We start from the raw sequence: 15,704 nt of genomic DNA on the forward strand, positions 1-15,704 counted from the left end.
GGGGGGGGAAGTAAAAGCTGTTGGTCGTTGTGCTGCTTGTTAACCGTTGGCTAAAGAAACACATGACCCTAACATCATCTGCCCTATAGATTGCAAGGACTGAAAATGGAATTTTACCTTACTCAGAAATTCAAATACTGCTTTCTCAATAACTTGGAAACCGAGTTTGACTATCCGCATCTTAGAGCTGGCTACACACACAACAGAACATTTAATCGACTTATCTAACAGTAATTTAATATCCTTTCGTTCAGTAAAATTAATGCTGTCAAGATTGTTTCATATTTTAGCAAACCATCTATGTATTTCCATCTAAGCCTAAATCTTTGCCGTTTTATGGCGTTGAGTCTGTTCATTCAAAAATTCTCTCATCACAACGTTGGTGAATCTCTAGTGCTGGCGAGAAAACATTTCTAATTGTACTACATTTTTTGCACAGGATTCCAGTAATAGTTTCTTTTTATCTGACTTATTTTCTGCTCCTTCTTTCGATTCTTTTGCATTTTGAGTTCAGTTAGCCTAACACATTTCTACTCTGTCCTGTCCAATATAATAATTTTGAGCTGTGAAGGACTCAGTGGCTTGGTCAACTCGAGATCATGCGACAACTCCACGGAACCAATAAGAATGTGCATGTGACTGGACATGTCATCTATAGGTCTTAAAACTTTTTTGGTCACTTTATAGATTCCTAACGTCGATCTCTATAAGAAATAATGACCTTACGTTTCTTGTTTATCGTTTAGTATGTATAAGGAATTGACGTCTACTAGAAGCACTATATACGGATGCAGGGTATTTACGACAATGCTGTTTATTAGTATTATACTTAAAAATGTATTTTTTTTTATTACGATGCTAAAAGTGTTGCATTTAAAAAGAATATTATAAAATGTTAAAACATTTTACTGGCATTCTTATGGCCTTTTCGGTGGCCCTACCGGCCCCATTGGGTACCGTATAATGCCCATATAGCCAGTCCGCCCCTGACTATAACGCCTACAATTATACAAACCAATGTATTTCAATGTTTCATTGACAATGGCTAACCAAATCAAACCCCTGGGTTTTGGTTGTCTGCTCCGTGAGTCTCACGTGATCAGGAAAAGATAACTCTAACTGATGTTGAAACGCAAATCAGTTTAGTTTTAATTAAACCCAAACTTCCCGGAACTTTCTTGTCCATATTGATTTGCACTCTACAGTCTCGGTGATTGGAAAGGCTAAAGGTTATATACAAGAGGCTGGACGAGTATGGTGGCAGCAACACAACACAAAGGTCGACAAGGGACGCAAGGAACTACAGCCATTGGTATCCAAAACAATACAAAGGCCAAGACAAGGCCAAATATATTCTATAATAGTATGATTCTGTTGGGTTTGAGTATGCAATTCTGTATGGAGTGTTCAATCTATCCGAGTCTTCTTGGAACACTTTATTTAGATCTCTGTACGTAAGGGTATCTCATCATTTGGGTGGACTCTTCTGTTAAAGAAATAAAGGACTAGGCTTAATAAATACCAAAAGGGCTATGTTTACCTAGATCACGTGCTCATGTATATATATGCATATATATATTTCATATAAAATATCCTTGAAAAAAAATATGTTCCTTTAGGTAGGCTACAGACTACAGTAACTTCCATGGCTATTGACCTATCATTATGCGGTTTGTCTATATCAGTGATGCCCAAAATACGGCCTGCGGGTCACATCCGGCCCGCGACAAGCTTTTACCCGGCCCACCTCACTTTTTCTCTGATGGATTGGTACCACGACCTTTAACATTTTTTGCTTTTGTCAAAAGGGAATTAAGAATCTACCAGAACCATCGAACGGATTTTTACTTTTTATTTGTGGAACATTATAATAAGTCACAACATTTGTTATATGAAGAAATCTGGCTGTTTCAAAAATACAACATATAGATCTAGAAACAGCATTAGAAAAAAAAAACATATATGGTGGCATTTTTGGTTTGAGCCTCGAATAAAAGATATTTAAACTACGCCTAGTGATTGGAGGATCCATGGGAATATTTACCAGAAAGAGACGAGAAATTGGAATAGAGGTAAATCTAGCTACACTGTTGCTCACAATTTAAACAAAAACGAAGCCATTTTCCGAGTAAAAACTAGATTAAAGATAAACCTCAAATATCAATGTTATCAATGTAAGTACTAGATCCACGGGTTTCAATAAAAATAGTTTCAGGTCAATTTCATTTGTTATTTATTTTTTTTTACCTTTTTTTGATCATGTGGCCCGCCACACGAGTGTCGGAAATTAAAATGGCCCGCAGGTCGAATTCGGTTGGGCATCACTGGTCTATATTGTTAATGTATTAACCTAAAACAGCAGTACGATATGTGTAATGTATATGCATGATATTTGTTCCCAGGTACACTTAACATGAGTATGATTACACTGTTCAAGAACTAAGTACATTAATTCTGTCCCCTACCAAGATTCAGACCTGATTCTCTGCCAAGGTTTCTCAATGTAAACAAAACATTTCGCAATAAATGGTGTACTTGTGACACGCGTAAAGTGATTCTGTTTCTATCCGTCCAAAGCGTGAAAGATTGAATCATCGCTGTATCATATCAAAAGCATGACCCCCAAGAGCTACTGTGATATAGGGACGTACCCACTGTGTAAACACCCATGGAGAAACAAGGGCAAGCGGAAGCTGTTCAGGCTCGGAGGCGTCTTCCTCGTCTACATAGTGGGGATGATGTTAATCACTGTGTTCAGGGCCGTCAACACTGGTGACCAAGGACAGTTTTCAGATCCCAATTCTGGAAGTCTGCACCATCGTGTAAAACGAGACATTGGAGATTATAGCAGAGAAGAAATCCAAGAAGGTAGGTCATATGTTGTAGATCAGTGTTTCCCAAAGTGGGGTACGTATACCCCCAGGGGTACGTGAAAACTTTGGAGGGGGTACGCGTTGCACCTCATTAACTATGCTGATTTTTTAAATACCCATTTATTATGTTCTGTTAATGAATTTAAAGTGTGGTGGGGGGAGGGGTACTCAGCATTACACAAATTATAAAAGAGGTACACATAGGTCAAAGATTTGGGAAGCACTGTTATAGATAATAGTTAAAAAAATATATACGTATACGTAATTATCTATTCTTTAGAAGGAAAGTCTGTCATGTATAAGATAACATAAAGATAAGCCCTCTATTGTAGATACTAGTTTTCAAATAAACTAAATCTTACACTCTGCGTATCCACGGGAAATACTGCACGCCTTATTATTCGTCGGTCTCGAAGACAAGTTTTATTATACTCCAAACAAGCTTCTAACGTGTGAGGGTTATAGCGATGAATTACAATGTTATATCAATACTGTTATAAACCTGGTGGTGGCACTGGTGGCACAGATGGGGTTAGTGGTATGTGTAGTCAACCGAAGCAAATCGCCCCAGGCTAGACTAGCGGTCAACCGTGACGAGCTACGACGGTCAGCCAAGACAGTTTGGGAAGGATCTGTGTTGTGAGTAGAGCTCATGTAGTCATGTGATAACTAGAATGGTCGAGCCATTTTCCGTCTGCTTCTAGAAGGCCAGCAGGGACCCTATCTTATCTTATATAATACAGACGTTACTTCAAAAAAAAAAAAAAAAGATGATTACGTCACAAGAAGTTCAAATAGTTTATTTACTTTAGTAGTCACTGGCATACAAATATTGATCTAAATCTATCTCGAACTCTTAGAAAAAAAAAAAAAGCAATATTTTGCTAGTCGATAGTAAATCTAAAAGGCAGATCTGAATGTTTATTTTCTTTTTGTTGGGAAACTACTATCTACTGTAGATGGCTCGTAAAGTTAATTTGACAATGATTTTGTACTTAGTAAAGTATAAATAAAATGCAAAGACGAATTTATTTTCTGATACAAAATCTTAATTTTCACTTATCACAACCCAAATTAGGCCCCGCGCAATCCGTTTCGCATAGGGTCCCGCAACCTGTTGGACCGGTCCTGGCCCTGAGTTGTCAAGTTCTTTAAATTGGTGGTGTATGGTGCAGTTTGCAGAGAGCCTGGACAGTGAGATTCGTAACAATACATAACTTGAAGTAAGTGCCCACAGGGGCAGATAATGTAAAGCTCATCAGTTTCTTAGGCCGACGTTAAACAAGACTGTCGTTTGGCCAGCACAAAGAGCAACTGACTTTGATTTCCCTCAGTATGTCAGACACCTAGTTGAAGTGGAGTGGACTCTGGAGCCTTCTGGAAGTCATGAAGAACAAAACTCTTCACCTGGATACGATAATAACAATTTTAACTCTTTATCTCCGTAATTATTTTCCAGGTTCTGACGAATTATAAATTTTTCAGATGTGTAAATTCTACCCTGTTATCATGAAACTTCAATAACATTTCTGTTTGTTATCAGAAAACTTTTGGTCTAGAATTATTGCTCTTATTATATAACACAAATACAAAGTTTATAAAACCAGATATTAATTTCATTGGGTCAAATAAACGATGTTATCGTTATTTAGGAGAGAAAGAGTTAAAAATATCTAAAAATAAAGTTTCTTCTTATTTGTTTATGTACTCAAGCTAGTAAGCTAGTATTTAATTGAAATATTCAATCGAGTATGTATTTTATCTTGTATTTCAACTAGTCTTTGAGTCTTTGTTTTATTGAGGATCGATTGGCTGTAGAAGTTAAATGTGTTGTTTTTAAATCTGAAGATGATCTATATAGCTTTCCCTAGTTTAAATGAAGATAGCACCTCCACTAGTGCCAGACATTGGCCAATCAAAGAGGCTCGTTGAATGTCACGTGTCTAGCTAGACAGTCATTGAATTATCTCCAGACTGATAATGAAGAATGCTTTATTCATGATCTAGCTCGCATTTTGTCCTTTTTTTTTTTTACTCAACTAACCGTTGCCTGAGCAAAGCTACACTATGTTTCTCCTACTGGCTATGCCTAGTGTTTCAATCCCGATATATTTCAAAATTTCATGAGGCCTCAACTCTCATAAAAGTATAACGTGACCGCAATCATTTTCTTTTTAAGATATGCATGTCACAACAGACCTAGCCGTATCGTAGTATTTCTAACGGTGGCTGCCTGGTCGAGTGGTATGCGCTTCGTACTGCCATCACGATAGTCTCTAGTTCATGCCTTTATTTCGAGTGCTAACACACTACATCTGATCACATCACAGCATTTCTAACCATATCAAGCACATTGCACTGTATCAAAACATAGTGAACTGTATCAGAACATATAATTGAACTGCATCATAACATATGGAACTGTATCAAAACATATAATTGAACTGTATCACAATATTTTGAACAATATCAAAACATACTGAACTGTATCAGAACATATCTAAGAAAAAGATGAAAAATTTAGTAAGTGATGCTATATTTCAGTGATGCTGAAAGTCTTTTTGCGATTTAGTTATTTAGATTAATATTTGTATTGATCCACCATTTGATTGATTGACCATTCACTTAACCTATGAGCTCTGAAAATATTGCTTTCTTTTTTGTTCTATTAAATACCGTTTCAATTTTTTTTTTAATGTGGCTGCTGCTTTTTATTTTACTTTTTTTTTCTATTTTTTTCAAATGATGACGTCTCTGAACAGAATCCAATGCAGTCCTCGAGTACTCAATTTTCTATGAGCTACTCGATGTCTAGATCTTCCTATAGAATTTCTTTTAAAAGCTTTTCTTTTTATTCTTATTGTGTATTTGCTTTATGTATGTGGTTGTGTGTGAAATTAGGAACTTCATACTACCGTTCTATGGCGTCAATTGAGTGTTTGTGTGTGTGTGTGTGTCTGTGTGTGTGTGTGCCTCGTCCTCACACTATAGCATCAACTGTGTAATCTTTCTCGGATCAATAAGCAGATCTATCTAGACTAGATACTGAAAAGAAAAATCACCAGAGTGTATTCTATCAGCTAACGATTATCTCTGTGCTCCACTAACTCCAATCTTAAGCATCTGTTATCAGTTGAACTCCTTGGGAAGAAATCAATGCTAAAGTACTGTCTCCTGATGGTAGTTGGGGGTTTGATTATCTCACGTGAAAAAATGCAGTGTTGTCTACCAATCCACGAGGTTGCGATTGCAAAGTTGCTACATGTTTGATTCATAGTATTGGTACACAATCATAATGTATTGGATTTATTGTGGTCCAAGATCTGGATAATTCTGTGCGTATTTCAAACATAACGCACTTATGATTATAATATTAATATTTTATTTAAAAAAATGGTTAATATGTACTTGCATACAAAAAATGCTCCAAAAAAAAGAAAGTAACGTTCCCTTTTCAGACCATGCGATCTATGGGGCAAATGATGTAAAGGTCATCTGTTTCTGTGGCCCACGGTTAATGAAGGTTTCATGTGGCCAGCACGAAGACCAACCCCCTTTACTTTACTAAAACTAATATTATTTCTGTAATACTCAAAATACGGCCCGTGGGCCACATCCGGCGGTCACCGCGTGGTTTCTTCCGGACCGCTGAAATGTCGGCACAAAATGTAGAAAATCGCTCCCTCCAAAAAAAGGTTAAAAAATGTATATAATCTACGTTGGCGTCCTCAATTTTTTCTCGGATTGATACTATGACCTTTAACATTTGTACATCTATGAAATGGGAGGCGCCAAAAGCAAGTGGACTCTGAATGTAGAATCTACCAGGAAGAGTCCAATGGGTCTTTATACGTTTTTGTAGAACATGATCATAAGCCAACATGTTTGTATTATAACAAGTGTGTGGCTGTTTAAATAAAATAACAACATATAAACGACATCTATCAAACAAGAAGAACATTTTCAGTTTGAACCTCGAATAAAAATATGATTAAAACACGCCTAGAGATTAGATGGGGAAAAAACACAAACAGTCCACGCTAATGACCACTCCTGTTTTGTTTTGAACCAAACTGCTGTATCATTAATATTACGACAGGATCATGACTGTATAACATTGTTGTTGTTTTATTGGTTTTTTTTTTTTGTTTTTTTTTTTTGCAAAAATTGATTGATTGAGTGTGTTTGTGTAGTCAAGTCAGTGTTCAGTACGATCTAGCAAGTACACATCGAACAAGGAGCAGAAATATCTCTCTTCATCATCTCCTCGCTGTTTGTTTGATGAGAACCAATAGATCGAACTGAAGTAAATCAGTATCCCAACACTTCATTGCTCCGGTACGCACTCGTCACTCGCTTGCTTGGCATCGTCCTACTAGTACAACTTCTGTTCGGACAATACACTGTTTGACCGAGACTCTTCGTTAGAGAGGATCTGAACACTGGCTTGCAACGTCACAACCTGTGGGAAATTTAGATTGATAGCTCGTTGCCACGTCACAGGTCGGTAAATACTAACATTCCATTCAATTCAATGATGTCTGGAAGATATACATAAAAATGTTTCTGTTCCAAAAATGTGTACAAGTGTAGGCCTGTTGTAGGCCTACTTATAAGATCCAACCTGTTCTTCCATATTTATTTCCCCGCTTTCAATGACCCAGTTGCGTGTCAAGGCGATCGGTTAACGTGTGGTGAAATTACCTCCCTTCGATTATGTTGCCTCCCAAAATACAGCCACTAATGGAAGTTTTCTAATAGGCCAGGTCACGTTGTTTTCAATCACATCATATTTGTTTCGTTCGTTCTCCCTTTGTATTCTTTTCATTCTTTTTCTTTCTTTCCAACCGCCCTTTCTTTGTATTCCTTTTTTTTCTTTGTTACATCTTTCTAATATGCAGATAGCACAAACACACCTACTTGCACTATACTGGCCACCACACTCAGTCTGACTGACGTAGAATTAATAATAATTACTTATACTAATAGGAGAAGATAGATAGATAGATAGATAGATAGATAGATAGATAGATAGATAGATAGATAGATAGATAGATAGATAGATAGATAGATAGATAGATAGATAGACAGATAGATACATAGATAGATAGACAGACAGACAGACTGACTGACTGACTGACTGACTGACAGACAGACAGACTGACAGACAGACAGACAGACAGACAGACAGACAAAACAGACAGACAGATAGATAGATAGATAGATAGATAGATAGATAGATAGATAGATAGATAGATAGATAGATAATTTAAAATGTATTCTATGTTTATCTAATATGAATTTCAATCTATGTTGTTGTTTTTTTGTTATTTGTTGTTAGGGTTTCTTTTCTTAGCTATTCAAACACTAAGTCTTGGTAGCTATGTTTGCTGGATTTGTGTCAATGTATTTATGTATACATCAGTGTTCTAGAAAGTTAGTTCACTGAGCCTTGCTTTTACTTTTGGTGACCTCCCATCTACCGTATGACCTAACAACGTGGTATCTTGTGCTACAGGCTAGAAAATGATTAATTGACCTGTACTCTTAGAAGGTTCTGAAACATTTCGATGTTTTTGTTGGTGGGGATTTTTTTGTGTTGATTTGTTGTTCGATGTTTTATTATTTTACTGCATGCTGTTATTGTAATTTTTTTTGTGGTTTTATGCTGTTGTAATGTTTTTATTATTGATTTGTTGTTGTATGTAGTTGTATGTTAATTTTGTTGATTTTTTTGTTAATGTTAATGTTGCTGCAAGTTTTATTATTGTTGTTGTTACATGTTATTGTATGTTGTTTGATGTTGTATGTTATTGTATGCTGTTGTATACTGTCTTTTTAACTCTCTGTTTTAAAGTAGTTTGCCTATGTGCGTAGATCAAGGCCACCCCCCCCTCCGCAACACCTCCCGAAAAATACGATGTATAGAACATGTCTCACATACAACACGTAGACGATGTATAGAGCATGTCTCACATACAACACGTAGACGATGTATAGAGCATGTCTCACATACAACCCATAGACGATGTATAGAGCATGTCTCACATACAACACGTAGACGATGTATAGAACATGTCTCACATACAACACGTAGAAGATGTATAGAGCATGTCTCACATACAACACGTAGAAGATGTATAGAGCATGTCTCACATACAACCCATAGACGATGTATAGAGCATGTCTCACATACAACCCATAGACGATGTATAGAGCATGTCTCACATACAACCCATAGACGATGTATAGAACATGTCTCACATACAACACGTAGAAGATGTATAGAACATGTCTCACATACAACACGTAGAAGATGTATAGAGCATGTCTCACATACAACCCATAGACGATGTATAGAGCATGTCTCACATACAACCCATAGACGATGTATAGAGCATGTCTCACATACAACCCATAGACGATGTATAGAACATGTCTCACATACAACCCATAGACGATGTATAGAGCATGTCTCACATACAACCCATAGACGATGTATAGAGCATGTCTCACATACAACCCATAGACGATGTATAGAACATGTCTCACATACAACCCATAGACGATGTATAGAACATGTCTCACATACAACCCATAGACGATGTATAGAACATGTCTCACATACAACACGTAGACGATGTATAGAACATGTCTCACATACAACACGTAGACGATGTATAGAACATGTCTCACATACAACACGTAGACGATGTATAGAACATGTCTCACATACAACCCATAGACGATGTATAGAGCATGTCTCACATACAACACGTAGACGATGTATAGAACATGTCTCACATACAACACGTAGACGATGTATAGAACATGTCTCACATACAACACGTAGACGATGTATAGAACATGTCTCACATACAACACGTAGACGATGTATAGAACATGTCTCACATACAACACGTAGACGATGTATAGAACATGTCTCACATACAACACGTAGACGATGTATAGAACATGTCTCACATACAACACGTAGACGATGTATAGAACATGTCTCACATACAACACGTAGACGATGTATAGAGCATGTCTCACATACAACACTTAGACGATGTATAAAGCATGTCTCACATACAACACGTAGAAGATGTATAGAACATGTCTCACATACAACACGTAGAAGATGTATAGAATATGTCTCACATACAACCCATAGACGATGTATAGAGCATGTCTCACATACAACACGTAGACGATGTATAGAGCATGTCTCACATACAACACGTAGAAGATGTATAGAATATGTCTCACATACAACACGTAGAAGATGTATAGAGCATGTCTCACATACAACACGTAGAAGATGTATAGAGCATGTCTCACATACAACACGTAGAAGATGTATAGAGCATGTCTCACATACAACACGTAGAAGATGTATAGAATATGTCTCACATACAACACGTAGAAGATGTATAGAGCATGTCTCACATACAACACGTAGAAGATGTATAGAGCATGTCTCACATACAACACGTAGAAGATGTATAGAATATGTCTCACATACAACACGTAGAAGATGTATAGAGCATGTCTCACATACAACACGTAGAAGATGTATAGAGCATGTCTCACATACAACACGTAGACGATGTATAGAGCATGTCTCACATACAACACGTAGACGATGTATAGAGCATGTCTCACATACAACACGTAGACGATGTATAGAGCATGTCTCACATACAACACGTAGAAGATGTATAGAACATGTCTCACATACAACCCATAGACGATGTATAGAGCATGTCTCACATACAACACGTAGACGATGTATAGAGCATGTCTCACATACAACACGTAGAAGATGTATAGAATATGTCTCACATACAACACGTAGAAGATGTATAGAGCATGTCTCACATACAACACGTAGAAGATGTATAGAGCATGTCTCACATACAACACGTAGAAGATGTATAGAGCATGTCTCACATACAACACGTAGAAGATGTATAGAATATGTCTCACATACAACACGTAGAAGATGTATAGAGCATGTCTCACATACAACACGTAGAAGATGTATAGAGCATGTCTCACATACAACACGTAGAAGATGTATAGAATATGTCTCACATGCAACACGTAGACGATGTATAGAGCATGTCTCACATACAACACATAGAAGATGTATATTATATGAACTTATCGGTATTACTTGCGTTTTTTTAAATCTCACGTGTTACCCTTTGGCTGGCATGATCCTAGAGAAATCAGAGAGGGACTATATATATATATGTGTGTTGAACAGTCTTCTGACTCTGTACAGTGCAATGCACTCAAAATAAAACCCCGAAAAAAAAGTTCTCTGGGGATCTTTAAAGGTTCATTTTCACCCCAGAAACCTTTTAGTTTCGCCCACAGTCCTCATTTAGTTCAGGGACTAATAGACTAGCTGATGTATCACTCCGCATCCAGTCAATTACTGAAATTGTTTTTTGTTAAATCACATTTAAACAATGCTCTTTTTCTTCCCTGACGAAACCACACACACACACACGTTCTGATCAGGTGTTTGTTATAATGTATATAAAACATACACACACACACACAGATCCAATGTTGTAAACTTTCGTTCAATGTAAACTACAAGTAGAAATAAAAAATTTTCATGTACTGAACATCACTGGTCTATTGCTGGACATCACTGATCTATTGCTGGACATCACTGGTCTATTGCTGGACATCACTGGTCTATTGCTGGACATCACTGGACTATTGCTGGACATCACTGGTCTATTGCTGGACCTCTCTGGTCTATTGCTGCGTCATTGGTTGGCATCAAATAGATAAAGTGAACACTAGTAGTGTAATACATACCACTGAGATCATTTATATCACCTCTTTGAGTGTACATCACTAGTGAAATATACATCACTTATCTAATGAACACCACGAGTCTATTGCACATCATAGGTTTCAATGTATGGTGTTAGAGCGTTGCTTCAATGGATATGACTGGTTTTATAACTTAGATTGATCTGATTTGAGTCGATGGTCTTTCTAAATATTGTTATAAACCTGGTGGTGGCACAAATGGGGGTAGTGGTGTGTGTGTAGTCAGCCGACGCAAATCGCCCCAGGCCAGCGCTAGACGAGCGGTCAACCGTGACGAGTTACGACGGTCAGCCGAGTCGAGTGTCAACAGGACGGTTCGGGAAGGATCGCCGTCGTGAACAGAGCTCAGGAGCGTCACGAGAGTTGTAATCACGAGAGTTGTAGTCATCTGACCACCTAGAAACTTCGAGCGGCGTTCTGTCCGGTTCGAGAAGGCCAGTAGGGACCCTATATAAGAGAGGAGGTGTCGCAGTCAAGACTGTCTAGAAAAGGGGCTCAATACAGCAAGGTTCAGAAAAAGGGTTCACGACAGAAGGTTCACTACAGCACAGTTCAACGGTGTGGTTCTGTACGGAGCATTACGACGGTTCAGTGCGGAGTACTGTCAAGTACAGTTGAGACGACTGGCGTCTTGATCTTGGTCTGTGATCGAGCCCGACACAACGAGCCTAGTGTGTGAAGTCAGTCCGGAACTGTTGAACCCAGTGCAAGCCCGGAACGAGACGGAGAGGCCAGTGCAAGAGTTGATACGGCGGTACGGTGTTATCGGAGAGATATTTGTACAGTGTACGTGTTGCCAATTGTACAGTGTTGGCTGTTATTTATTCAACTATTAAAGTGTTACGTTACTTTGGAGCCCTGAGTTGGCAAGTTCTTTAAGTTGGTGGTGTAAGGTGCAGTTTGCAGAGAGCCTGGATAGTGAGATTCGTAACAATATTATAAAAATAGTGTACCTTGCTAATCTAATGCACATTATAGGTGTAAATGCAGCTCACTGACTAATGAAAATTACTGGTGTTAATACACCTCACTGACTAATGAAAATTACTGCTGTAAATACACCTCACTGACTAATGAAAATTACTGGTGTAAATATACCTCACTGACTAATGAAAATTACTGGTGTAAATACACCTCACTGACTAATGAAAATTACCGGTGTAAAGGCAACTTTCTGACTAATGAAAATTACTGGTGTAAAGGCAACTTTCTGACTAATGAAAATTACTGGTGTAAAGGCAACTTTCTGACTAATGAAAATTACCGGTGTAAAGGCAACTTTCTGACTAATGAAAATTACTGGTGTAAATACACCTCACTGACTAATGAAAATTACTGGTGTAAATACACCTCACTGACTAATGAAAATTACTGGTGTAAATACACCTCACTGACTAATGAAAATTACTGGTGTAAATACACCTCACTGACTAATGAAAATTACTGGTGTAAATACACCTCACTGACTAATGAAAATTACTGGTGTAAATACACCTCACTGACTAATGAAAATTACCGGTGTAAAGGCAACTTTCTGACTAATGAAAATTACTGGTGTAAATACACCTCACTGACTAATGAAAATTACTGGTGTAAATACACCTCACTGACTAATGAAAATTACTGGTGTAAATACACCTCACTGACTAATGAAAATTACTGGTGTAAATACACCTCACTGACTAATGAAAATTACTGGTGTAAATACACCTCACTGACTAATGAAAATTACTGGTGTTAAGGCAACTTTCTGACTAATGAAAATTACTGGTGTAAATACACCTCACTGACTAATGAAAATTACTGGTGTAAATACACCTCACTGACTTATGAAAATTACTGGTGTAAATACACCTCACTAACTAATGAAAATTACTGGTGTAAATACACCTCACTGACTAATGAAAATTACTGGTGTAAATACACCTCACTGACTAATGAAAATTACTGGTGTAAATGCATCTTATAAGTGCAGTGCACCAGAAACTATCGCCATCAATAAATTCAAATCTGGGCGGACGTAATATCTCTTGTTGCCCTTATAATAAATAATGGCAATGTCTTCGACTTCGAAGATTATGGATGGTTGTTTCATAAGATCTGCAAACCCATTTGCGACCTGCATATTTTTTCGCAACTGATGCAGACAAAGCCGTTGTGTACTGGGTGTCTATTTAAGTTTCCTTTTCACTTTCTGCGACTGTCTTCAACAAAGGATTTTCTTTGGGTCTCAAATGAGTGTGAACCACAAGAATGCACTGCGATCTCGTGGATCATGTTCCAGCATTCAGTTTACTGGTCATTACATCTGAGGTCAAAGAATCGTCCTCGCAACATTTTATGTTATAAAGAGATTTTTCAATAACAAAAAACACGATTATGATAAAAAAAATACAAAAACGTCACGAGAAAGCATTTCCTGGTCTCTAATAACTTAATGTAAAAGTCAAATTGAACATTCCAAGTCATTATATGGAAGAAAATTGAAATAGTTTTTAAAACATTAAGTATAATTAACATGTAAATGAACTCATGAAATAGAGTTAGGGTGTTATGAGTTAATTAGAGTTAGGGTGTTATGAGTTAATTAGAGTTAGGGTGTTATGAGTTAATTAGTCAAGTTAATTAGGAGTGAACTGAGATGCTCTTTTAAAGATGGTGCAAATAGTGTATTCTTAAACTGTAAGGGACCGACACTTCCCAAACGGAAGTTGGAGTCAATGACCCACACACTTTTGTCTTGCACATTTTTATTTCAACAGGGCAAACACACACATACATACACTCATAAACACACACACACACACTTGCCAACAATCATGCCTAAAGCAAGTTTTAAAAAAAAATATTTTTTTACATTCATAAAATGTGTATTGACCATTGTAGCCTACTCCGTGTCGTGTCAATGACCTGGATGTTTACTCGCCCGTGTCGTCCAATATTTATAATCCGGTACACGTTGAAATCGAAATGACAGCACTTTAATAAGGAAACAACTTTCACGTGATGTTTTCTTATTTGCCTGAGTGATCCATATGTTTACTCTTTGTTCTAGAAAAAAGAAAATCCTGTCACACAAAAAGACAAAAGAAAAATTAATTGTTTAATAATTACGTGAATGACAAAGTTTTAAGAAATTAATCTTTATGTAATCAGATTAAACCTAAATGTGCTTTTAGTACTTTTACTGGTGGTTGTCGAGCTTAAACTGTATAAGAATTGAATTTGAATTTCTCATTCTAGTCCTTCCTTGAAATGTTTCTTTATTGCAAGGAGACATACAAGTAAGATTGACACAATCAAATTCTTCTATTAACATTCCAGCTATAATTGTTTACAAAGGCCTGTCATTCTACATAAGAAGGTGAACTAAATGTCCATGCGCGTCTATTTATGAATTCAACTCTTTACTGAATACAAAGAAACATTGAAGTCGAGTGCGGGAATACCCGATGAAGCCGTGTGCAAAATGGTAAGATGTAAACCAAATTTCATTTTAGGATGATTCTATTTGTACGCATTCTAAGGGCCATTCCAGAGTTTTCACTCTGTAGCCAATCAGGTAGTTATTTCGCAAACTGTCAAATTTCTGGGCAAAAAGCCTTTTTTTGATCTACCCGTCCAGTGTCCATCCTAAACCCATGAAAAGTTTACACTCTAATAGGATGAATTTTATAAAGACAATATATATTTGAAAAAGGAAACAACTGAAAAAGGCTACCACTCCACAAACTGGGTAGCTTGTTATGCATAACATCGACAAATAATTTGTTTTCTAACTCTCGACAGAGATCTGGCCCTTTTGGTCAAGCCTTTTGGTCAAGCCTTTTGGTCAAGTCTTTTGGTCAAGCCTCTATAGTTCAGAAATCGTAAACTAAATATGAAAATCTTTACTTAAAATGCATTATTTAGAAAAAAAAGAAGAGAAATAAACACCATCTGCGTAGAAATACCAATTAATACCAATGT

General features: G+C 37.1%; 1 protein-coding gene across 4 annotated transcripts in view; it reads left to right on the forward strand.

The window, feature by feature from the left end:
* The window catches only part of LOC106077487 (sodium/potassium/calcium exchanger 5-like), a 71,391-nt gene that overhangs the window by 29,077 nt on the left and 26,610 nt on the right, over positions 1 to 15,704 (forward strand). For all 4 annotated transcript variants that reach the window (XM_056012573.1, XM_056012564.1, XM_056012555.1 and 1 more), the window contains exon 2: positions 2,403 to 2,868. In XM_056012573.1, coding sequence (XP_055868548.1) covers positions 2,616 to 2,868 — 253 coding nt within the window. In that variant the 5' untranslated portion in view covers positions 2,403 to 2,615. The remainder of the gene's footprint in view (positions 1 to 2,402; positions 2,869 to 15,704) is intronic.

This window comes from Biomphalaria glabrata, chromosome 1 (genome assembly GCF_947242115.1).
Source record: "Biomphalaria glabrata chromosome 1, xgBioGlab47.1, whole genome shotgun sequence".
Classification (NCBI taxonomy): domain Eukaryota; kingdom Metazoa; phylum Mollusca; class Gastropoda; family Planorbidae; genus Biomphalaria; species Biomphalaria glabrata.